The 24540-nt window shown below is 42.4% G+C and overlaps 1 protein-coding gene and 1 long non-coding RNA gene across 2 annotated transcripts in view; one reads left to right on the forward strand and one right to left on the reverse strand.

Annotated features, from left to right (window-relative positions):
* Window positions 1-2161: 2161 nt before the first annotated feature.
* On the reverse strand, window positions 2162-9405 carry LOC112982287 (uncharacterized). Its single transcript, XR_003258949.2, has 2 exons — window positions 7920-9405; window positions 2162-2598 (listed from the first exon to the last, which is right to left on the reverse strand). It is a non-coding gene; the product is annotated as an uncharacterized LOC112982287 (long non-coding RNA).
* The window catches only part of NMT2 (N-myristoyltransferase 2), a 32745-nt gene continuing 17597 nt past the window's right edge, over window positions 9393-24540 (forward strand). The window contains exons 1-2 of the mRNA XM_064505996.1: window positions 9393-9772; window positions 18000-18135. Coding sequence (XP_064362066.1) covers window positions 9663-9772; window positions 18000-18135 — 246 coding nt within the window. The 5' untranslated portion in view covers window positions 9393-9662. The remainder of the gene's footprint in view (window positions 9773-17999; window positions 18136-24540) is intronic.

Here is a 24540-nt window from a genome sequence, read left to right on the forward strand (position 1 = left end):
AAAAGAATATTGGAAAAGATTTTCTGTAAGCTAACATGGAAATGTTGGAAATCTAGCATTTACCCAGAAGTAACACAATATTATCCCTGAGGACAGGTTGTCACCAACAGGAGCATTCTGTTTGTGACAAACTTTTCTCATCCAAAGTCTGCTTGTCTTTAGGCTGCAGTCTCCCAAGACTGGGAGACCACCTTTCCAAATGAGAGGCATGTCTATTGATTTATACTAATGGAAAAAGGCAACTGAAAAATATCATGAGAGAGAGAGACATATACTTTTTTGGAGGGGTTGGGGATAGCAGAACTTTAAGGTTTCCTTCCCAGGAGCTGAAAGCATAGACTTTGAAAACTACTCTAGGCAGTTTTCTCATGGTCTCCAGGCTCTACTCTGCATTTTAGGGTGTCTAAAAATGTTCAATACCCTAGTGCAAAGGTAGGGGTTGCACTGGGGTATTGAACTCAGTAGGACCCTGACAGTTCTACTCTTTTACAAGTAGTCTAACCCAAGAGTTGTAAATCAGGCCATAGCCTCTTCACTGTGGAGGGAAGAAATTAAGATCTCACATATGACAGAGTCCCTTTCTGTTTTGGGACAAAGAACTGTCAGAAATAGAAAAAAAGGAAATTTTGAAAGCCGTTCATTTTGGAATACTCATACTGCAATTGTCATGGGATGAAGAATAATTCATATCTATCACCCCCTTAGTCTGGAATCGGGGAAGGCTCTTGGCTGCACCAGCAACCTCCCTGCACAAGAAGCAAAGATGAGGAAACAGCATTGAAATGGGAGAACTACAAAGGGCTGACAAAACAACTAATTTAGGAGCTGACAGGAGTAAATTGGATTGATTTGGAGACTGGATATGCAGAATGATTTTCTGAGTGTAGGTCAGAGCTCTCACAGCACCATCTTTATCAATAAATTTGTCACCACTAATTTTCATTCACATATGTAGTCTAAGAAGGGTCTGAAAGAGTTAAAAAAAGACATAAAAATGCAAGAAATGTATATATTTGTAATAATCATTATTTAAGAGCTAATTGTGATTATTAATTTTTTTGTCTGTAAATCGTGATCTTTTTTATCTTTTGGGGTTAGAAATCCTAGGAACAGAGGAATTGCAGTGCTGGAACCACTCTAAATCTGTGCTTGATCTAAGTATCGTATCCTGCTTCCAACGATTATCAGAAACAGATGCTTCAGAAAACAGGGGAAGAAAGCCCTAGTAGTGATAACAACCCCCAGGGTTAGACATCTTCCTGTCTTTATTACTTATACCTTGAAGCATGAAGGCTTATATTTATCATACATATTCTTAATGCTACTGAATGTTTCCACCATGCATGTAAATAACCTTTTTTAATGCTGTATAGCCCATGGCTCTTGCTAATACGGGCACCAGCATGGGGAAGTAGATGCTTCATTGCAAAACATAAGTGGTAAAGTAGAAGAGGTAGGCTAGGAGCTGCATTTTAAAACACAGTTGAATATCAGAGTGCAGGAGAGAGCGCAGGCCAGTGTTTGAGAGCGCTTCCCCCTAGCTTGAATGCTGCAGCCAACAAGGCCAGTGGGAGGTGGAAGGCCAGCAAGGCTACAGCTCACTAAGTGCGGTATGCAGTAGCAGACTGAAAAGATGTAAAGTGGAGGGACAATACGTGATGATCAGAGACATTATCTCATATTGAAGCAAGTGTGCAACATATGGGATCACAAGCTCATTTCATTCCCTAACCCTTTCTACCTATTCTGATGTTAACTTTTACAATTATATAGGTATGCTTTTGTCTTCTCTTACCCTTGCATCACATTCAGGATTGAAGAAGGCAGTGTTTAAGTCCTCAGCAGAAAGAGCAGTCAAAGAAAAAAAAAAGTTGTGAACTCATTCTTGTAGGCACTTGTGCAGAGCAAAATATAAACATATGTGTTTGTTCCATAACCTTTTTTGTTAATATTTGTTAGGAAAATAAAAAAGCACTTTTTAAACTAAATTAATTTTCAAATTGGATCACTTGTGTCCAATTTAGAAGAAGCTTACAGCAAAATTTTTATCATTATTACTTACCATACTGAATCCATTTTAACTTTTAAAGGCTGTGAATATTTCAACATGGTATGTAAAGGTAGGAGCAGTCCTACAAGTGCATGAAAATTTCAGACACAATTCTTCTGAAATGTTTAATACTCAGAACACATAGACTAATCAGATGATGTCGATACTCTAAATGTTATGTATCACTGGCTCACTTGGTGTAATTAACACATACCACTAGGCAGGTAAACAAGTCTGGATTATGCCTAGCTGCTTGGAGGACTGCATCTGTGACCAACTGGCTTAATTAAATCCAGAAAAACAAAGGGGAGAACGGTATGGCCCTGACTATGGGTGTTAGGACACATTTATTCCATTCCAGAGCTGTCCTGGAACAACCACAAGACACAGACTGAAGAAGTCTGGTATCCAGTATGGATGGTGGGTAATAAATGGCAAATTGTGTATATTCATAGGTCAGTAGCCATCAGAAGACATGGATTTTGAGCAACATGTTGTCCATGAGATCTTCTGACATGGTTTGTAGCCACAGGGTACATCAGTACAGCCTAAAATGACAGAAAAAAAGTGTAAGTTTGCCCACAGCTCATTACTTATCCACGGGCCAGGAAAGGCTGGAAAGCACTGGTATAGAGTGTTATTACGATGTTTTCTTTGTACTGCTTTAAGCTCCAGTACGTGGTGCTGTTTTGTGAAAGCTAATTGGTCACTGGGTTTCCCTGTCACTGTCCTGAGACAGAAAAAGAATACAAATGATTAACTAAGCTTAGTCACACACAGGGTAGTCACTGTAGTCTTTAAAACCTTTGTTTTAAGTGAGAGGGATGAGGTTTTCATGTAGAAAAGGTAACAACCGAAGGAAGAAATAAAGTGCTGTGGAAAGGACTATGAGAGAAGTAAGATATGTAGAGTATGTTCACACTGTCCTATTGAATTCAAAGTCATCTGCGTACTTAGAAACTCTTCTGCTTCAAACCATAATATTCACATCAGCAACCTAAGTATCATCAATCCCACTGTTTCTAGCTGGCTTAAATCTACTGGGGTAGATTAGACAGCATTGGGTAAAGGTAGGTACACCTGGGAACACCTGTGCTTAGAACACAGTATCTTGCCAGTTGATTAAAGAAATATCTGATAAAAGCCATGTTTTTGTACATGGCCAAGTTCTCCAACAATAAAACAGTGACAGCACAATCTGGAAGTTCTATTATTTAAGCATACACATGTACGTAGAAACAGAATTTTCTTTAAAGCAATCTGCTTCTAGTTAACAAATGAAAAAGCAAAAATAAAGTTAGAGAAGTAACTAGAAGAAAAAAATAATTAACATCATATATATACATAAATATATATTTTTCACGGTTTACTTTCAAGGAAAAACAGAAAAACAAGAAAGGAAACTTCAAGAGCATTGTTTGCTAAAGTGGAAACATCTAAGGAAAACAACCTATAAGTTGGGAAATAATTTGGGAAAGCCCTTTAAAGAGGACTGCCCAAACAAATCCTCTGGTAACAAACCTTGGAATAGCAGAGAAGTTCCGCAAGATGGGAAGATTGATACCAGTATGCCCATGACCAAAACAGGCATGCGGGATGACTGTGTTTAAACCAACTACAGTTCCAAACACACAAAGAAGAAAACTAGGGGGAGGCACTGATAGAAAAGGAGAGGATAACAAATACCAAAAAGAACAGCAAACATGCTTTACAGAGAACAAGTCTTGTCAAAAAATGCTAATGTAATGCTTTTATTTGTTACTAAAGGTAACCGAGTAATGACTTTTGTAAGACCTATGAATTTTGAACTGCACAGCTCTGGGGAACTGGGAGGCTTCTGAGGTAGCAAACTGTCTCTCTGTTATTGCAGCCAGAGGGATCAGCCTTTGTCTCTCCAGGGAAATTCTCCCTCCCCGATCCTGACACTATCAGTGCTCCAAATGACTCTTGCAGCTCAGCAAAGGACAGCAGGTGCTGCTGCTGCTGCTGTCACTAGCGCTGCATTAAACTGCACTTTACAGGGTTTTGCCTATCCCACCTACAAAACTTCTCCAAAATAAACATCCATATGATGTATCATACATCTGTGAAACTCACCTTAATTCTGTTTTAATGCTAGGTGAGTTTACCAATATTGCCACATGCCTTTGTTCTAGCAAAGCAAAGATGAGCTGCTTCACTAGCAAGCTGGAAAATTAAAACAAATGTGAAATAAAATACCAAAATGTAACTTTGACTATATTCCTGATACCCAAATACTTTTCCCGACACTGCTGAGGCATACTTTGCCTCAAACTATCTTTGCCTCAAACTCAATCCATCTCCTGGATGCTACTTCCGAATAAGTCCTTCCAGCTAGTTTGGGATGCTTCCTGGAACAACCACCTGTCTCTCACATTTTTTGCCGGTAGCTGTGTGTGTGAAACTGCTGAACGTGAGTTTCCAGTATCATAACTACAATAAAAACATCTAGTGCTTTCCCTAAGAACAATGGAATACTGAGGACAGAGACAATTTTTCTTTCTATGGGCATTAGTGACACCAATACCAGGATGCTACCTATAGTTCTCATGTTCATATTTTTCAGGGGATGTTGAAAAAATTTGAAGAGGTGAAGAAGACATCCACAGAAGTAATTTGGGATCTAGCGTGTATGCCTTACACTATCTAAACGTCTAAGATCGATCATAAACCACACACTAGATATGCTGTCAGTTGATGGTTAATTCAATAGGCAAGATCTGAAAAAAAACTGTAGAGTCAAAGGAGTTAAGACATCCCGATCTTCAGTGTTTCTTGGCTAGTTTAGATGGCTCCCCACTTGGTAGCCTAGATTTCTTTCAAACTCACCTTGGGCACTGAATTTTGAGTATCTGAAGGCCCCATTTTGACTTCTGGATTTCACTACGCAAGTCAACTAGAAAAAAGTTAAACACTGCAACACAGAAGTCCATTTATGGCTTTGAGCCTATATTCATATGCTCACATCCAAGATGTCTCAAAGCCTCTCAGAATTGCAGGCAAAGGTTAATTTTGTGTACCCAAGAACAGAGCATGACTGCATCTCTCATAGAAAGTGGAAGAAATAGAACCTAGAAAGAGAGCTAGCATTGGGAAAAATCGAAAAAGCTGGGATTTGTGGCAGTGCAGAGGGTGTCCTGGTTACGCTGGTCTGCTACTCAGTGTCTGACAGTGGTGTGAGCAACTACGCACAGCTATGGCTGTAGTCTTTTTGACCTTTCTCTCCTCCTTTCCTAGCAATTTGTTGCTATAAGCAACTAGATTTTCTGGCTACATTTAGAAGCAAACTTAGACTTAGCACCAAAACTCTAAGGAGTCCATTGAAAATAACCAACGAGCATTAATCCATCAAATGCTGGAATTATTTAATTGATTTTATTGCACGCTGTTTAGTATTAAGTGAAGTGTATCTGCTGATTAGGAATTCTATTCTCCTTTGTCTATTCATTTTTTAGCTTTCTTGTAAAATGACTGTGCTTCTTTTTCAATCTTCATAAAAATAAAAGGCTTTTATCTTCCTGATGCATCTAGGAAGAAGGCTTTTTAATCAGTTAAAAAAACAGTGATTCACACCCTAACAAACACAGGCTCTTTACTTTTTAAGTTTAAAATGAAACATTGCTGATAGCTTTTGCTGATCTGCTTAGTCTGGAACAAGCACATGGGTTACGTCTGCATCACTTGTACAGAGCGGTCTTGGGAGCTCCCAGACGCACCCGCCTGCCGTAACAGAGCCCTTGCAAGTAGAGATGCCTGCAGGCTGCTGGCAGGCAGGCAGCCTGTGTGGGCACATCGGGTGCCACCCATGCTGCTCACTGCGCTAATGGTACGCTAACAGCATACTCAGTTACCTTGGCATGGTTGGGCATGTGGGGTCCTGAACGTGAGGTGTACATCTTTTACACCTTGCTGCTGTATTTGGGGAAGACATGGATAAACATGATAGCCAGAATCTATCAGGCAGCGCAACTACTGAAGAGTGTCTCAGGTTTATGGAATGAATTTACACCTTCTAGGGATCTGTCTGATAACTTCGGAAACTGAGGAAACGATGTCAGAGAAATCCTCAGTGCAGGAGAGGTGCATTCCTCTGCCTTCCGATCAACTTCTCTGTTCATGGTATAAGCAGAAGTCACAGATTCATGACACTCGAAAGACAATTCAGTGCTGTCATTTGGCCTTGTAACAGTCAAATCTGGAGTATATTCCCAGTTGTGCCTCTTAGGAAATAAGCTGTAATTGCCCTAAGTAGGGCTGTTACAGTAGCCCTTCTTGAGGGATGCTGTGAAGGCTCAAACTGCACAGTTCGGCATATACACTCTTCCTGATCACACTACCAAGGAGGCCTTCTGACAGGGAGAGCAACAGAGAGCAATGGAGATTCACGGTGCCTCTCTTACTGTCCCTGTGTACTGCAGGAAGAGTCAGAATACAGGCTTCCTAATCATCTCCAATATCCCCTACAATTTTTTCTGTAACTGCCAGCCTTCCCATACTCCATTCTCCTCAGTGCATTGATGAAAATTGTGGAAAAAAACAGAAGATGGCTAAAACCACACTTTCTCTAACAGAATGACTCAGTACAGCTCTTTAGTCACTGACATACTGTTCCTCACTTTCTCCTACACATTATTAGAAAAAAATACAAACCAAAACTATTACTAATCACTGGGTTAACTCCTCTCCATGCTGTGGGGCAGCCGTTCACCACAACTATTTTTTGTTATTTAAAAGTATTTGGAGTTGTGCCTTTGTTCTGAGATTTCCTTTCCCTCATACACAGGACAACTGACTGAAGTTAAAAGTTTTACTTCTAAAGGTCACTTCAAACTGTGGTAGCGTGGTAAGCACAGTTCCCCTCTGAACTACAGTGATGGCTTCACGCTGTGAGGTCATAGGTGGCCAAGTGTTAATTACTCACTCCATCAGTTTTGCAATAGTTGAGGGTAGGTCACTTGCAATTCTTTTCTCTCTCCCTTTGCTCATTTATGGGAGATAAACATCACCTTAACAATTTAGCCATATTCAGCAACTGCACTGGGTTTCACCCGTTTTTAAAGATAGGTGTGCTACGTCACAGTTTACTTTATTTGGAATCTGCTTGCTGAGTATTTTCTAGCCTTGTTGATTTAATACCCTTGAATTTTTCAGTCACAACAGCTAGGATTTGAAAACTATCAAGACAGAAAATACCTGTCAGAAGTTCAACATAGACTACAGCCACAGAAAATTTGAATACAGTCATAAAAGGAGATACATCAGAATTTATCATGATAGATCATGCATTTGCTAAAACCATATTCCATTAGGTATTCAGATAACTTGAATACAAAAGTTTTCCTCATGGAACTGGAAATATCCATGACAAAGAAATTTGCTTAGCTTTTCTTCTAATTTAATTGCTCCTCCTTAATTGCCCCGGTCCTCAAATCATTCTAGACAAAGCCATAGCCACACATTAGAATCCCATCACTGCAGATTTTGTGCCCATGGTAAAGTTCATGTTATGAAAAAAAATTAAGACACATTATATGTGTTTCCATGTCATCATACTTCTTCCTCACCTCACTATTTGTGGGTTTTAGATCATATAGTGATTTCCAAAATTCAGATGGAAGGTGTAGGAGAACATTGGAGCACTCTTATCATTATGTTTATTCTAGCACCCCAGCAAAGGGGTAAAAGAGTGCACCCTACCCAGGACACCATCGGAAAAGTGCAGAGGAGGAGAAGAAAGTTGCCAGGAAGAGGAGGAATTGCCAGGGAAAACTGGGGGCAAAATCAGATAGTGAAAAGCCACTTCCTACTGCTCAGAGCTTCATCAGAATGGCTGATACTCTTCACTTACCTCATTGTCTTTCCCTCTGTCTTTTCACAAGCATGAGAGGCCCACACAAGTCCACCTGTGGCAAGAAACAAATATTAAGTGATTATTTGACAGTACGAAGGTGGCACTTTCTGCTACACTTTACTATATGACAAGGCTTAGAACAAAGGAAGTTGGGAGGCGGTGTAGGAGGATTTAAGATAAAAGGCGGCTCATAAGATGACCTGGGCCTTTGATCTTGCCCTATTACCTCATTTGTCCTTGACTGTTGGAGAATCTTATGTATTTGAATTAAAAGTGCCTGTGGCAACTCAACTGTTTTAAAGGACCAAACTCAGTGGGACCTGAAGCGGCACAGAACCGGTACTCAGTATGCACAGGCACAGTTTGACTGAGAGGAGTTATTTGCCATTACATCCGCAACACCTGGTAGAGCAAAACATGACACAACTTGATAAACGGGAAAAATGAAGTAGTACCTTCCTCCCATGCAGTAACTTTCAAGAGGGTGGAAGGGACAGGGAGAAATTACAAGGGATGCGTGTTACTTTGACGTTTTAATGCAACATTTGGCAACACTGACAGACCAAGCACTCAGAAATTCTGAATTTCAGCCAGCAGTCTTGATATGAGTCTGGAAATCACAACAGTTTAACTAATTAATGCAAGGTTTTCTTTCTCCTTGTTTTCTTGGTCTTGAATTGTTACGATTCCAACTCCATTTTTTCTAGATAGGAGCCTGTACAAGAAAAAAAATGGAAAAAACACTTTAAAAAATTTGAGTTCTCAGAAAGACATGTAGGATTAGAAGGAACCTCCTGTGCCATCACACCTGATAACAGAGACAGCCACAGTGTGGAGTAACTTTTGCAAAGCAGTGTGGTACGGTGATAAAACAGTCACATCTTTGGCCTCTACAACATCTACTGTGAGGCTGTTCCAGAACGCAACTGTTCTGAAGCGTGAAACCCCTAAACTTCCAGCCTAGATTATTCCTGTTTGTTTTGGGGTCAGCGTTATCCTTTGATAGTAACAAGACTGGACTTCAGGAAAACACCAAGTGCTGCAAACGGCAGCGGCCACGTATAGGAAAGGCCACAATGGCATCAGCATCATCGACCAGCAGCAACTCTGATGGCAAAACACAGCATGAAAACCAGAGATGAAAACCAAAGATACGAAGTCGGTGAAAGCCGCTCGGACACTGCTAAGAGCTGCCGGCTGCAGCCTCCCCGACCGCCGGTGTGGCCCGGCCTGCCCGCGAGGCCCGGCCTGCCCAGGCTGCCGAAGCAGAGGGCGCAGCGCTGCGGGGAGGCCCAGGCCCGCGGGGCTGCCGGCCGAGGGAGGCTCCCGGCGGGGCCGGCGCGCTTCGCCCGGGCAGGGCGGCGGCGCCTCCGCCCGCCCTCGGCGCCCGGGGGAGGCCGGGCCGCGGCGGCAGGGAAGGCGGCGGGAGAGGCCGGGCGCGGGGCCGGGCGCGGGGCGGCGCGCAGCCGGCGCGCAGCCCCCGCCCCGCCTCGCCCCCACGGGCCGACGGGGAGCGGCCCCAGGCCCCAGGCCCCAGGCCCCAGGCCCCAGGCCCCAGGCCCCAGGCCCCAGGCCCCAGGCCCCGGCGACCGCCGCCGCCGCCGCCTCCTCCTCCTCCTGCGCGGCGAGCGCGGGGAGGACGGCAGCTAGAGGGAGCTGCTCCAGCCTGCCGCGGCCCGCGCGCCCCGTCCCTTTCATAGGCTCCCGCGCCGCCTCCCCGCCCTCCCCCCTTCCCCCGTGATGGCGGAGGACAGCGAGTCTGCGGCCAGCCAGCAGAGCCTGGAGCTGGATGACCAGGACACCTGCGGCATCGACGGCGACAATGAGGAGGAGGCCGAGCACGCCAAGGGGTAGGGGGCGCCCGGCGGGCTCGGCTGGCCGCGGGCCGCGCGCGGCGACGCAGCGCTGCCTCCCCCGCGGCGGCGGCGGCGGATGGGGGCCGAGCGGGCTCGGCGGCGGCGCGGGGCTGGGGGCCCCCGCGGCCATTGTGCGGGGCGAGCGGCGCGGCGGGCCCGGCGGTGGGCGAGGCGCAGCGCGGCCAGGCGAGGCGAGGCGCGGCGCCCCTGCCGGGGGCAGGCCACCTCCATGGCGGCGCGGCCGCTTCCCCGCCGCCTCTGCGCCTGTGCCGCCGCCGCGGAGGGGCACCGCGCCGCCGCCTGCCCTCCCCCGCGCTGCCCTTTGTGGCCGGGAGCCGGCGGCGGGGCCGCGGGGTGCAGCGCTGCCCCTGCCGCTGGGGCGCCCGGAGCTGGTGCTGCGAGCGCTGCCCGCGCAGGAGGGCTGAACCCTGCTTCGCCGTTTTACTTATTTACCGCGATTTCTCTGGGGGTTTTTTTGTTTTGTTTTTGGATTTTTTTTCTGGCCTTTCGGGAGCGCCCGGTGTTGAACCCTGTGCGCCCGTGCTCTCCCAGGCCTCCCCAAATGAGCGGCTCCCTCGGCGCGGGCACAGCCACCGGTGTCCCCGGCCTGGACCCCTTCGCCGACACCATCCGTGCTGTCTGTCACATGCCCCGTCAGGGTGCTCCTCCTGCTCAACGTCACCTATTGTCCAAAAAGAAATATTAGCCATAAATCCACATGTTGTGGAGAGTTGAACATGTGTTTTGTCAAGACGTTAACTACAGCAAACACCCATGTTTTTGCTGTAGTCTCTTCTCCTCGCATTGTGCGTCTTAAATCCCCCCACGCTGCAGATCAGACTTCTTTTTTCCCCCAGGTGTTTGGGAAGAAAAAAGCAGGCCACGTTCGGTGCCCCTCGCACCTGGCTGATACTGCAGCGTGTTCAGTGTGGCCCCGTCTGGGCACAAGGTGCTTCCTCCGGGGTTTGGGCCTCGGGGGGGAGCCTATTTTAAAAATCGGCTTCATTCGAATTTACTTTTTTGCTTTTTTGGATTAGAAAATAGGTTGGCAAAGAGAAAATGCTTTGTTGTCACAACCAGGAGTGTTTGGAGTAACCTGAAATAGAGATGTGTGTGTAGTGATTTATACATTAACCTATCTTCCCCATGAATTTCTGAATTGTTTGGCTGAGAGTGTTTCTGAAGGTGATTGATGTTTGAGGATGCACAATACTTGTAAGCTCTGTGTTGTCTCCTGCCCCTTGGATTTGCTTGGCAACAAGCAGCTCTGCATGTTCCATGTGGCAAGGAAAAATCTGAGAGAAGGGCTGGCTTGTTTAAAAGGCAAGAAAGGGAAAAACTTCCTCGGCTGCCACTCTCCCAGCACATTTTTGGCATGCATGCTAAAACAATTGTGTCCAGAAATTATTGTAATATAAGGCTAGGTTATTGACAAAAGGGACAAGATAATGTTTAATTATCTTGGGGCTTTTGTTAAGTTTGTTTGCATAAATATGCCACTCTCGATTCCCAGATTCGTAGAAGATACACCCCTAGGAACAGAGCGTGATTATTTATTGCTCTTCGTAGGAGCCAACCTGACATGACTGGCCAGATTGTTTGATAGCTTGGTAATGGCTGTCTTGAATCCATTCCTATGTTATTCCTGCTCTGGCTGCTTCTTCAGTTTGTTGTCATGATCGAGCTGTAGTTGCCTTGTGCTGTATATCTGGTCTTGCAGCTATGCACTTGGGCTGTTTGGACAGGGAGCGCAAAAGCAGCGAATAAGCAGCAGCAGGGGAACAAAGAATTGCACTTTTGCATATTCCGAATCGTGGCTTGCCGCTGCACTCCAGGTTAGGGCTCTAAGCTCTGTGGGACGGCTGATGCGGCTGGGGACCCTGCACCACTCTCTCCAAAACACATTTTGGATATCAACAAAAACGGATTTTAATGAGTATTTCAAAGAAGCCACTTTATTCATCTGTGAGTAGGAAACTAGATATTTCCAAGTAATATGAAGTTTAATGAAATAAGTGGTAGGTCACTGCAGTAGAAAAAAGCCTCTAAATGTTAGATATCAGTTTCCTATCATGCTTCTGATACATGAAGTCTAGTATTAATTTTTGAATTACTGTTTTGTTTTCTCATAATTTTTGAAAATCTTGTTTGTTACTATTTATGTGCAGGCTGAAGCATTTGAACAAATTTTATCAAATGAAAAGAAAAATCTTACATTACAGCAAAAACATCTTAAGATTTACTCTGGATTTGGGAAATTAACCCATGGTAGTAGAAGCCCATGTTCCCTATTGTAACACATTCATTTCTGCGGTAGCTTTAAAATTTACGTTAATTTTTATATATTTAAGTAATTCATAAGCAGTCCTACAACTTAAAACTGTGACTGTGTCAATGACTTGTTAAATTCTGAATGGTCTGCATTGCTGCTGATGAATATTTAATCTCGTGCTATCTTAACCCTTACTTTCTTATATGGAGGTAAACTGTGTTGTGTGTGTCAGTCTCTAGTAAGATTGTAACGTAAATGAAGTTGCTCTGAAACTATTTCTTGACAACTGAAATTGTGCCTTTATAATACTACAAATAGATATGGTGTGTATAGATGCATATGCGTGACTTGCTTTTTAATTTACCATTGTTTTTTTGATGTGCTTGAGCACTGAATGACTGCAGCAGAACCTAACAATCTGTACCTCTCAACTGTGCAAATGTCTTTGTCCTCTGTATCTGGTCCTGTTTTCTAGATGCAAGATTATGTGTGTTGTGTGACTCATTGCTGTTCTCCTATTCTGTCTCTGCAGTTTGTTCCTGCTAGATGCATTATGCTGTACTTTTTCTGTTTCATAATAAAGTGCTGTTTACCAAATAGCTTTTTTAGTGTGTATGTAGATAAAAATTGTATTTATTGCACCATCCTGCTGAAGCTAACTTTGTGAGGTCTTTCAGTTCATCCTAAAGAGCTACTTATACTGTATGACAGAAAGGGTTAGAACTGAGAATATTTTGTAAACAGATGAGGAAAAATAATGACCATTAAACAAAAATAGCCCTCCCCCCCAAACCTTCAGAAATGATTGACATTGAACATTTTGCTAGCATACTCCTCTGATTATCATTCAATAGCAGTTTTATAAACTACTGCTTTAAAATTTTTTTTGGATACAATTTTTAAGGTACTGGAGGAAAAGTTTTGTTTTGACAGGTGAGATTTAAATCCTGGAGTACAGCCTTACAGGCTCGAAGGAGGGGGCGGAGAAAACATGCTAAGCTTTGGGGAGTATCTGCCGCGTCCGGGTTTAGGGCATACTGGTAGGTTTTCGTGCTTAGAACGACTGTGCATTTCCAAGTATGGAAATGTATGAAAATGAAGCCTTAGTCCAAGACAGTTATTACTGATAGTAGTTTTAGCAGTGAAATTTGTAGGACTTATTATTAAGACTTTCAGGTCAGGATACTTTTTTATTCTCTTGAAATGGTGGTCCTCTAATACAGGAGTGGAAAAGCCTTTTGCACCTAAGCCTTCATTTTCTGTATGAACCAAGGACAGCCCTAGTATAAACAATGTAACTTTGCAGTTGGTTGCAGTCTTGCCCATATACATGAGATTGGATTTTATGATGTAAAAGATGTGTAGATGGGTGTGAAGAACTGTAGTTTTTACTCAGAGAGAGATAAAAGATATGGCAAAGGGGACAAAAAAAACCCCATACAGGCCTAGGCCTTTGCAGCTTAAAAATAAATGTCTGAAATACATATTTGGTTTTAAAATTGAGAAATTTCTAACTTAAAATTGCCACCCTATGTAATCTAAAACAGATGTTGATATTACAAAAAGCTATTTCTGCTAAAGCAGCATTTAGTGTCCAAAAAAGACAATTAAAATAACACTGAGGAATACTCCCTGGGAAAGATGATCTCAAATCAAAAACAAGGGAGCCAAAACAGTTTGACCACCTGAGTAGAATAACTGTAATACTCCTCATGCTGCTTTGAACATTTGAGCTTTTCATGATTTTGTTCAGAGCACCATAAAGTGAGTTTCTCAGCATTTGCCACACTCCTCCCCAAATGCAGCAGATATTTCCATTTTTTCAGGTTAAAAAAAATGCACACTGGGAGAAGCAAGTCTTTTTTCACATTTATGCAAAACACCAGATGTGTGTACATAAGTGGAAAGGTATGTGGGTGGGATCATGGGCTTACATGTGTAACTTGCAGGCAAAATCATAAAAACGTGGGCCTGAACAACTTGCACAAAGTCATGCCCGCAGCCTGTTTCGGTGGCAGAGTTGAATTTTTGGCACACAGCGAGGTCTCTTGACTCTTCTTTTGCCTCGGCTGAGGTTTGGTTTGCTCCTTGCTTCAGTGCTGGCCTCACCTCTTTCTTATTCATCAGACTTATAAAACCACCAGGGCAGATGCAATAAGAAGTGCCGTGGACCACGTCTGTGCTGGGGATGCTGTGGTGTGCAGGGTTGCTCTCTGGTCAGCAAAGTGCCCCTAGTCTAGGTGCAGCTCTGCTAGCCTGGCAAAGTGAGCTCCTCACCATGGCCAACGCTGCCTGTTCTTCTTAGTGCAGCCAAGTCTGGCCTGTGTGACAGACTGAACTGAGGCAGGTGTGTTGACCCGATGCATGAAAATGCATGTTTCCTGACCTGACAGCAAGACATAGCCTCAAACTGAATTGCTTATCCTTATCCCCCTCCTGACACGGGAGTGCTTTTTGCTCTCGCAGACCTGCACTCAAAGTTCTATCACTTTATCTGTAGCAGTGTAGTTAATGAAAAGAGAGTGTGTACTTTGAAGATGATCTTTCATAAAATGGTGAAGCTAGTTTTTTCCAAAATTCTAAGACAGAAAGGAAGACATATTTATTTTTAGGGTCATATACGTGAACAGACAAAGGAGAAGTCGGATTTTTAGTCAGCACACGAGCATGTTTAAAAAAAAAAAAACCCAACTTTTAATAGGAGTCTTTGCTATTAATCTCGTTACCTTTGCATCTCCTTTGTGCCGTCGTTTCCGGTGTAATAGCTGCATGCTGAGCAAGAACATTCCTCCCCTCCCAGCCGTTCTTACTGCTAGTTTTAAGGCCTCTCTTCTTTTCAAGGCTGAATATGAGAAGGATGAAGAATATTGAGGTTTGTTTTGTTTTTGCTTTTGTCTTCATTTGCCCAATATCTCTGTTTCTAACTTGTGTTGGACAGGCCTGTTTATTCAGTAGAAGTTTCTGCATGCTGCCACTGCCAAATCTCTGGGCTGCAGACGTGCCTGAAGAGTTGAAGGACAAGCCGAGCTCTCTTTAAATTCTCTTTCTATATTCCATGGGCTATAACAGTAATGAAAAGCTGACATAAGCAGCAGATAACATATAAATAACTGCTCTGGATAACTTGTAAGACAAAAGACACAGATATTTATTTGTAACAGGCAGTGTGAAAGTTCTGAAAGTGAAGGTCATAAAGCCAAACTGGGGTTTGGAAAGATACGTAGGCTAGAAAAGGTAGGAGAAAGAAGAGGGGAAAGTTATTCAAGCAAATTTCAAACACTTTTAAGGTTACTAAATCTGTTTTATTTATTTTTCAGCTGGAGTCATGAATAAGAAACCAAAACACTTATTTCCTCTCCCCAACCTCAAGCAGATTTTTAAAATATGAGTTGTTTTAAATGCCATATATCTTTCTCAGCAATTTGGTCTCATCTTCCCTCTTTTCTTTCTAAAAATACACTTTTCTGTATGAAGAAGACCTTGAGCTGGTCAAAGAACGGACTAAGATTACCCTGGTAAAAGTACAGTTTAACTGGGGATAACATTAGTAAAGCTTGGCAAAGCAGCTTTTTCTCCATAGCTGCCAAACTTTTTTTTTTTTTTTTTTTTTTTGGTCATTCATTATTTCACTAAACTGAATAAAACGTTGGGCCTGAGGTAACGCCAGCGAGCACCGTTCTGCGGTGGAGTAGTTGGGGCTGCACCATTTATCTCGGCGCTGACTGCAGGCTCTGCGCACGCTGAACCCGCGTGTTTAAGAATAATGTTTGTGCTAGCTCGCAGCAGGGTTACGTTCAGCATCGGAGCCCTCCTGGGCCAGTTTAAGGACACAACGGCGTCATTTTTGTGTTGTATGGGAGGTGTTAGGGGAAAAGGCAAGTTTATGGACAGGTCAAAGCAGGCAAAACAGTACCTTTTTTAAATGAATCTTAATGAAAGTGAAATCACTTTCTGTAGTATTTTTGTTTCAGTTTTGCCAGAAGTGGGGAAGTCCTAAAAAGTTCAGTCTTCTTGTGCAGGGTGGGGTTGGGGGGGGGCTTTTTTTCCCCCCACTGCTTCATATTATAACCTCTGGGCCTGTACTTTGTTTAGATTATATATAATCTGTTGGCTTGATATACAGGCCTTAAAATAGATTTAAATTTGCTTCTCTTAAACTGAAAGTACAGAAACGGTTAGGCAGTATCTTCAGTCTACAACAGAAAACTTTGACTCACTTCTGCAACTGAATCTTCGGCTTTTGCAGGGTTCAAGTAAATATTTCAAATGTTCCTTTCTCCCCTGTGTGGCTGTTTGATCTGCTACGCTGTTATCTTTTGGGCAACTACTTGGATCTGATCCGAAAAGAATTTATAACTCTCCGTCTCCTCTCTTTCTTGTAGCATAGCTTAATCTAGTGTAGCTGTGAGTGTTAAGGGCTTCTCAGGATCAATCCTTTGCTAAAGGCTGTTTTAAGAGAACAATAACGATGTCACAAAAATGAGTCTTTAGCTAGGTGAATTTTTGATTAATTGCAGGTTTTTGGCTTTTGAGTTGGATGTTTGGATGTTTTCTTAGCTCTAGTGACTTGAGCTCTGACGAGGCATAGCTGCTGGGACAGGGCGTCATGATCTCAAAAGTTAGAGTGTCGCAGCGGAAGAACACGGCCCTTACATGTGCTATTCTTAATAACTTTGTGTTCATCTGTTTCCTTGGTTTGCCTGTGTCATATCTGATCAAGGGATTTTTTTATTCTCATACAGACTTAAAATAAGCAATTCTTTGTTGCTTTGACTTTTTTTTTTCCACCAAAAGAAACCAAGAGCCCTGAACCCTAATGTCTGTCTTGAGCTCCATTACGTATGTACAGTTTTGTCAGGAGATTAACCTTTCAAAGAGCATTCGGTGGTAACTGACTCATTCCCTTGTTATTTACCTTCTGTCTGAGAGTGCCCAATACCTCCTACACTTTGCAAGTTCTAAGCTAATGTTGTTTCTGTGTCTTGATTATTTGGTACATTTGTATCTCCTTAAAGAAGAAAGGACTTGCATTATAAATCGCCAAAATACGTCAGAATCTGCAAGTGCAATGTATGCTCTGTGTCTTTGTCACTAAAGTGGACCCAATAGTACTGATTGTTCTAAAAATCAAATTTTTTGATAGTTTTCATGCTGTTTCTTACCGAGATTTGAGCAAGACTTTTATTGCTACTTAAATTAGAAATAAAATTCCTTGAAAACAGAATGTTTTTAATTGGATTCTTCTCAAATTCACATGTCCCTGGAGGTTGAGCTTGAAGGGAAATAAACACTGGGCCATTAATAGTTATTAAATTTCTGAGAAGGATGCTTCCAAATCTCAGTGGAGTTTGTGCTTCTGAATCCATAAGGCTCTCCAATAAGGTGCTCTCAGAACTGAATATAGTGGAGCAGGTCAGCTGGTCTGTGGTTAAGGAGATGTTGGGTTTCTGTCCATCTTGGCACACAAAAACATAAACAATCACTTGTAGAAGTGTAAGAGAAATCGTCGCCTACCATATACATCTTCCTTGCTTGAAGTCTTTGGCCTCATTTTCTCTACAAAATGGTGCTTACTAAGTAAAACAGTTCTCTAGGCTGATGAACCTGCTACCATATATATGGGAATGGTCTTTTCACATTTGTGCAGAGTAATAGCCTTGAAGAGTGCTGACTGTTGTGTTGTGTCACAATTTGACACTACTGTGTCAAAAGGCCCTATTGTGCAGGAGTCTGGATATAAAACAAATTGGAAAACACTTAATTGCAGGAAGGTTTTAATCAAAAACACTCCCTCTTCCCACCTTCCATTTCCTCAACCTTTTCTTCACATTTAAGGTTCTGTTAGATTTTTAGTATATAAAGTTGCTGTTTTTTCCATATTTAAGGTTTTGGATTTTAAGCTTGATGGTATTGATTTTTCTCATTGCACATTTTCTGAATTTCTGGCAGAAGTCCTGGAGGGGATTTGGGAGCAAAGAAGAAGAAAAAGAAACAGAAGAGAAAAAAGGAGAAACCAAATTCTGGAGGCACCAAATCAGATTCTGCTTCTGACTCCCAGGAGATTAAAATTCAACAGCCTTCAAAAGTGAGAGCCTTGTTCTATTTTAATTTGCATTGCTTTTTGTGAAAGTGAGTTGGTATTACTGCCTTAACACATGTCTGAATTAGGCAAATGCAGCTGAGATTACTGTCCTGAATAGAGACAGAAGCATGGTAAGTCCTGGTGTTTGCAGCCTGTATGAAGCTGGCTGGAGAGTCATCGTAATCGCCGAGGTGATGTACTGTGAGAAAAGCAGAGGAGGTGTTGTTTTGTCTTTCTTTTTTTCTTTTTTTTCTTTTTTTTTTTTCCCATCAGTTAGAATTCAGCCTAGTGGAGGCTTTGTAGCAGAGAATCTTAATCTGCAGTGGTAAGGTTTTTTAAATGTATTTTGTTTGATAAATAGCGTTTAGTTTAGCCACGTTCTAATGCAGCCTAGCGCATGCTCAGTTACTTGTACAGCATATAACGCTATCTCACAACAAGCACCACCAGTAGGAGGGAAGGACGAGTAACTTTATGCTGATGGTTATACTATATATGATGCTGTCTTCTAGCATTTTCCACACCAATAAAAATCCCGAAACCCACAGACCACTCTGCAGGGAAATCTTATCTGAGGTGCACCTGCTTGGCTAACTGGAGTCTCATTTGAGCATGTTGTCTAATGTAAAATGCAGCCATCTCTAACACAGAGATACAGATTTTTGTCATCTGAAGGCCTCTGCTGTAAATAAGAATGCAAAATTACATGAGGGGACATGCAACCTTCGTGGGCTCTGTCACAGAATAGTATTGTCTAGGTACTTTTGATTACCTTGTTCTGAATAAATAGTGAATAATATGTCTTGGTGGCTTTTTAGCATACAGCTTTTATCTCAGGAGAAATCTCAGCCTGAGAACTGAAGTTTATAACATGATGGTAAGAAAGTTCATGGACCATTGAGCATATTGAAGCAGTTATGTTTGCTTTATCAGACTAATGTAGGGAAACTTGCTCTGTTATGTCAGTAGTGCCGTTAATCCTGTGAGATGTGTCAGGTACAGTAGGTTATCAGCTAATTTTAGGAGGTTGTGTGCTGCTTTGTTAACACTCTGATAGGTTTTGTGTTGTCCGTATAAATCTTTTTTGTGTCAACCGCATTGCTTTGAATGGGCAAATTTGGCCGCAGGCATGTTTTAAAATACGTAGAGAGATCTTAAGTACTCTTTAATCTCACCATGCTCTTTGGTATTGTTTTTCTATAAATCATGTGGCAGGAATTGCTAGTGCAAGGATTTTGTTTGCAAGCAATAACCAAGTAACCCCAAATTCATTTATAATTGGAGTAAGGTCAGTTTTAATATTAACATATATATTTCACTGCTACTGTATCTTGGGAATTCTTTTATTTCCTGCTGACCAAATTTATTGCTCCTTGTGTTGCATCTAATTGCATTAGAAAGAAGCTGCTTCACTTTTTTGATTTTGTGTACAAGGTTTGAGTCCTCAGGACCTTGTAGTCTTCTACACCATTCTTCTGGCCTGCGCTGTGGCCCACTTGTGTTTTGCAAATGGGGAAGCTTATCCTTGTCCTAAGCTATTTACTTACAGTGACGCTCTTGGTGATTATTTTACTGGCATGAAAAGTTTAGTCAGTTTGTTAGAAATGTTACAAAGTTTTCTGTTTTATAGGCATACAAGAGAAGGTCTTTCTCTCAAGCTCTAGGCAGTTAAACCGTTTTACTGTTTTTACGCAGTTTTTACTTTTTCTCTAGTTACAAATGTGACAGTGTTTGCTTTGCTCTCTGCTGAGTTCTCAGTTATACACACTGACAAGTAGATGAGTTTTTCTGTCTTATAAAGCTCTTCTGCTTTGGATTTTTCAAAACTGCCTTAGAATGTTGAACTGGGTCAGCGTGGAGAAGTATATTTATTTTCTCTGCAGCTAAAGGGATATTTTAATTACATATTCCCTGTGATACTTGAAATGTATTAAAGAAAACAGGCTCTTATCATTTGCTTGCTCTTGGGAGAAAGGATTTTACAAAGTGTTTTGGTGGAAAGGGACATTTTATACCTTGCATCTAAGAGAATATATGTAGGATTGTCAGGTAGTACTTAGTGGAGCTTCTGAACTCATTGAAGATGATTTTGAAAAATGGATGTTGTGGTGGGCTGAGGATGTAAACAAGTATAGCAGTCAGGAAATCAGAAGAACAGAGCAGTGAGTCTCCTTGGCATCTCCCCTTTCATTTGTGGTGTTGGACTTTTTGAACATTGATGTGAGTGTAACCACAGCAGTAAGTGCTTGTTAGGGATCTGCGTTGTGTGCTTTAGGTGATCTTTAGGCCACTTCACTGCCTATCTCATGGGAGTTTGTTATAGAAATTGGATTCCTCCTTACAGTCAGATAAAGTCCTGTATGTTTACATTGAATATTGACTATATTTAAAAAAAAAAATAAAAGAGAAGAAGAAGAAAAAGAAAGAAAAGAAAAAAGTGACACGCAGCAAGGAATACATTTGAAATATACCTGCATATCATGAAACTGAAGTGAATGTTGCTTTTAGTGACTAAGCATCATTTGGGTTTTCATGTGGCACAGAAGGATACAGTTAAGATTTTTTTGAGTCGGGAGAATGGAGAAAGGGTGGACAAGAGGCTAAGTGGAGTAGCTAAATGCAGTTACTAGGGTATTTTGTTTTTCTTTTTGTTTTTTTGCAACCACTTCCTGAAGCAGTTTATTGGATTAACATTGATTAACAATTGTTACTTAAACTTACCTGACTTCAGCTTTTGTTGCTGCTTATGCCTTTTTCTGCAATGTGGTGCTGCTTGGCGTCTTTTGCCTAGGAAAGTACTTTGATAGCAGGCTGGTGATCTCCTATTCTTAGTATAGTAAACAGACTGGGCTCCTTAAGTCTCTTGGTAGAAAGCATTTTCTTTAACCTACAGGCAACTTCATAGTACGTCTCTACACCCTGATCCATTTTTCAGTATCTTTCAAAAAAAAAAATTTTACTGAGTACTAGCCTCCCCAGTACTGTGTGCTGAGATGAAGTGTCCCTCCGGGTATGCTGGTTGCCTGTTCAGGAGGAGTGTGTTACCCCTTCCTCCCTCAGCGTTGCACAGGGAAGGGAGTTCGACTTCAGTTGCCTTCTGCTCTGCCTTCCAAATGCCTGTGTCAGTGCGCACCAGTGTGCAGTCTCCATGCTGTGGCTGTGGCCTGCCCACCTCCCTACTTCTAATATGCCTTTGTAGCGCGCTTCATTTGACTGGCCTAAGCCAAACTGCTGTCTGACTACAGTGAATGTATTCAGTAATTGTATATTGAGTAGGAAGATGTATGTAATCCGTGAGCAGACCTGGCGGTCCAACTGTGGCAGTGTTGGAGGATAGGATTCCAGTTTTGAAATTTTCTTTTTGGGGGTTTTGTTGAGGTGGAAAGCAGGAGCTTCTGGTTCTGTGCATGTCCATGTGCATACGTGACAGGAGACTCATAGAAGACAGTGTCTGTAATATGAGATCCCTGGTCTGTCCAAGGCCAGCTTCAGACACAGGAGCATTTGTTAGTTCATGTAGTTCCTGTTCCCATCTCTCCTGATGAAACATCAGGACAGATTTGCAGCCTCTCTCTGGTCTGCTAGCTGCTAATTGGGCTGTGATTAGGCATTTCAGCTTTAACACGCTGTGGAGAAGTGACTTCTTAGCTTCAACTAACTAGAGGTTAGCAAATGCTGTGAAATTTGAGGACTGAATTTACAAAATTTGTAAATGCTCTAGTCTCTCACTTTTAAGCTGAATTAACTTTGTAAATATCTATATGATATAGAAGTTATCTGTTAACCATTTGAATTTCTGGTGGGGAAAGAGCATTTTTACATGAATCACAGTCTTCAAAACCTCTTCTTTGTCATCAAAAAAAAGGTTACATCTGGGAATTGTTGCAGAGCAGATACTTGAGTTCTCTGCCTATGTGATATGGGCATCTGTATCACAACCCTTAGAGGTCATCTTATGCACTGAAATCCTCTCTTCCTTATGCTTTTCAGTGCAAAATATAGCTGGAATATAGTCTGGGGTTCTTTTTGGTATCTCTCAATATGTGCAAGTAAAAAACGAGCAGTTGGAGGAAATGTCAGTGAGCTGAGGTATGAAATGAGGGAGAAAAATGGATTTTTATTATTAGTAAGTAGAGCCCCAGATAATATATTTCCTAAGCAAAACTTTAAAAAAAGAGGATAGGGACCAAGTATTGATACACGTAAGTGCGCAATGTGTGTATTGTGTATTAGTAATTCTCCACACCATGATTAATTTTTCTTCTGCCTTCACTTACCATACATTATTGAGGAAGAAGTCCCTTCACCTCACAGGTAGGCCCCATCCACATCCTAGTCTGTTTGGGCTGTGTCTATTTTGACCTCTTGAGTCTCGCTGTGTGAAGGTGAGGCTAGTACAATTGGTGTGTATCTTGCTCCACACCTGAAAATATATGCACACTGTGTGATGGCCTGTTCCTTGCTCTGTTCTCCTGTAAGGGTACAGCTGACAGTTCTCTTCTGTGATTGTACTTTTTTCTCCTCTACCAATTACATGTCCCAAGGATGTAGACTTCCCACACTGGGACAAAAGCAGCTTGTAAGATCTGTTATATTATAAATCATTATTGTAATCACCAATGACCTGCACAAACATACAGTTGTAGAATAACTTAGGTTGTAAGGGGCCTCTAGAAGTCTCTAGACCAACCTCTTGCTCAGAGCAGATCCAACAGCATCAGGTTGCTCAGGCTTAGATCAGGTTGTTCAGCCAAATTTTGAATATGTCCAAGGACGGAGATTCTACAGCATGTCTGAGCAACCTGTTCTGGTCTTTGACCATCTGCATGATAACGCTTTTTTCCTTATAGCTAAATGGAATTTCCTGTTTTGCAAATTGTGTCCATTGTTTCTTGTCCTACCATTGTGCCTTTCTGAAAAGAGTCTGTCTCCATCTTCTCTGTATCTTCCCGTTAAGTAGTTTTAGATGGCAGTAAGATTTCCCCACTTCCTAGCTGTCTCTTCTTAAGACAAAGCCAGATATCTCAGTTTCTCCTTGTACGTTACGTGCTTCAGCCCCCTAATCATCTTGATGGCCATCCACTGGGCTCACTCTGCTATGTCAATGTATTTCCTGTGCTGGGGAGCCCAAAACTGCAAGATGCGCTCTCAAGGGTGCCAGACAGAGGGGAAGATTTGCTGGCTACAGTCTTGCTGGTACAGTCAAGTAGGCAGTTGGCCTTCTTTGCTTCAAGAGCACGCTGCTGGCTCATGTTCGTGTTCAAATCGCTGTCCACCAGGCCCTCCAAATCCTTTTCTGCAAAGCTGGTTTCTAGACAGTCAGTGCAGGCCTGAGCTGCTCATGGGGGTTTTCTGTCCTAGATGCAGGACTTTGCCTTTGTCCTTGCTGAACTTCATGAGGTTTCTTTCCCCAGCCTTTCAAGATCTCTTTAAGTAGCAGCTCTGCAGTTCAGTGTATCAGCCACCCTTCCCAACTAGGTATTATCTATGAACTTGCAGAGAAAGCACTCTGTCGCATTTTCCAGTTCATTAAATAGTGTTCACCCCTGAGGGATTCTGCCACTAACTGGCTACCAGGTGGACCTTGTACCACTGATGATAGCTCACTGAGCCTGATGGTCTAGCTAATTTTCCACCTACCTTATCATTTTCACTTAGGGCCAAATCGGTGAGATATGAAGTGGATAAGGACACTACAGGAGACCCTGTCAAAGGCCTTGCTGAAGTCAGGGTAAATGACATCCACTCTTCTCCCCTCATCCACAGAACTAGTCGTCATGTTGTAGAAGGCAGTAATGTTGATCAGGTACAATTTCCCTTGGTAAATCTATACAGGCTGTTGCCAGTCACTCCGTGTCCTTCAGGTGGCTGGAAATGGCTTCCAGGAGGATTGCTTCATAACCATCCCAAGGACACCTGTCTAGTCTGTGGTTCCTGACATCTCCCTGTTTGTCTTCTTGAAGATACATGTGATATTTCCCTTTTTACAGTCATAAGAAACTTCCACCGGTTGCTATAACCTTTTAAACTTAATAGAGAGTGGCCTTGCAGTGACATCAGCCAGCTCCCTTAACACCCTCAGGTGCATTCTGTCTAATCTCATGGATTTGTGCAAGACTGATTTGCTGAGTGGTCCCTCGTAAACTTCTCTTTTCTACTCTGGACAATCGAGTCTCTTGGACTCTGCTATAAGGCTCAGGTACGTAGGAGATCTGGGCTCAGATTTTGCCAGCAAAGACTGAGGTAAAAAATGCATCCAGTACCTTAGCCTTGTTGCTCTTCTTTCTAATTCATGTGAAGTTCTGCGTAGGTATTTCCTACACAGGTAGGAAGGAGGCCAAAGGGGTTTGAAAGTCAATCTCTTAGCTGCGCTAATCTCTCTACTTCTTGAAAGAAGAGGAAGATTCT

This window comes from Dromaius novaehollandiae, chromosome 2, assembly GCF_036370855.1.
Source record: "Dromaius novaehollandiae isolate bDroNov1 chromosome 2, bDroNov1.hap1, whole genome shotgun sequence".
NCBI classification, from domain to species: domain Eukaryota; kingdom Metazoa; phylum Chordata; class Aves; order Casuariiformes; family Dromaiidae; genus Dromaius; species Dromaius novaehollandiae.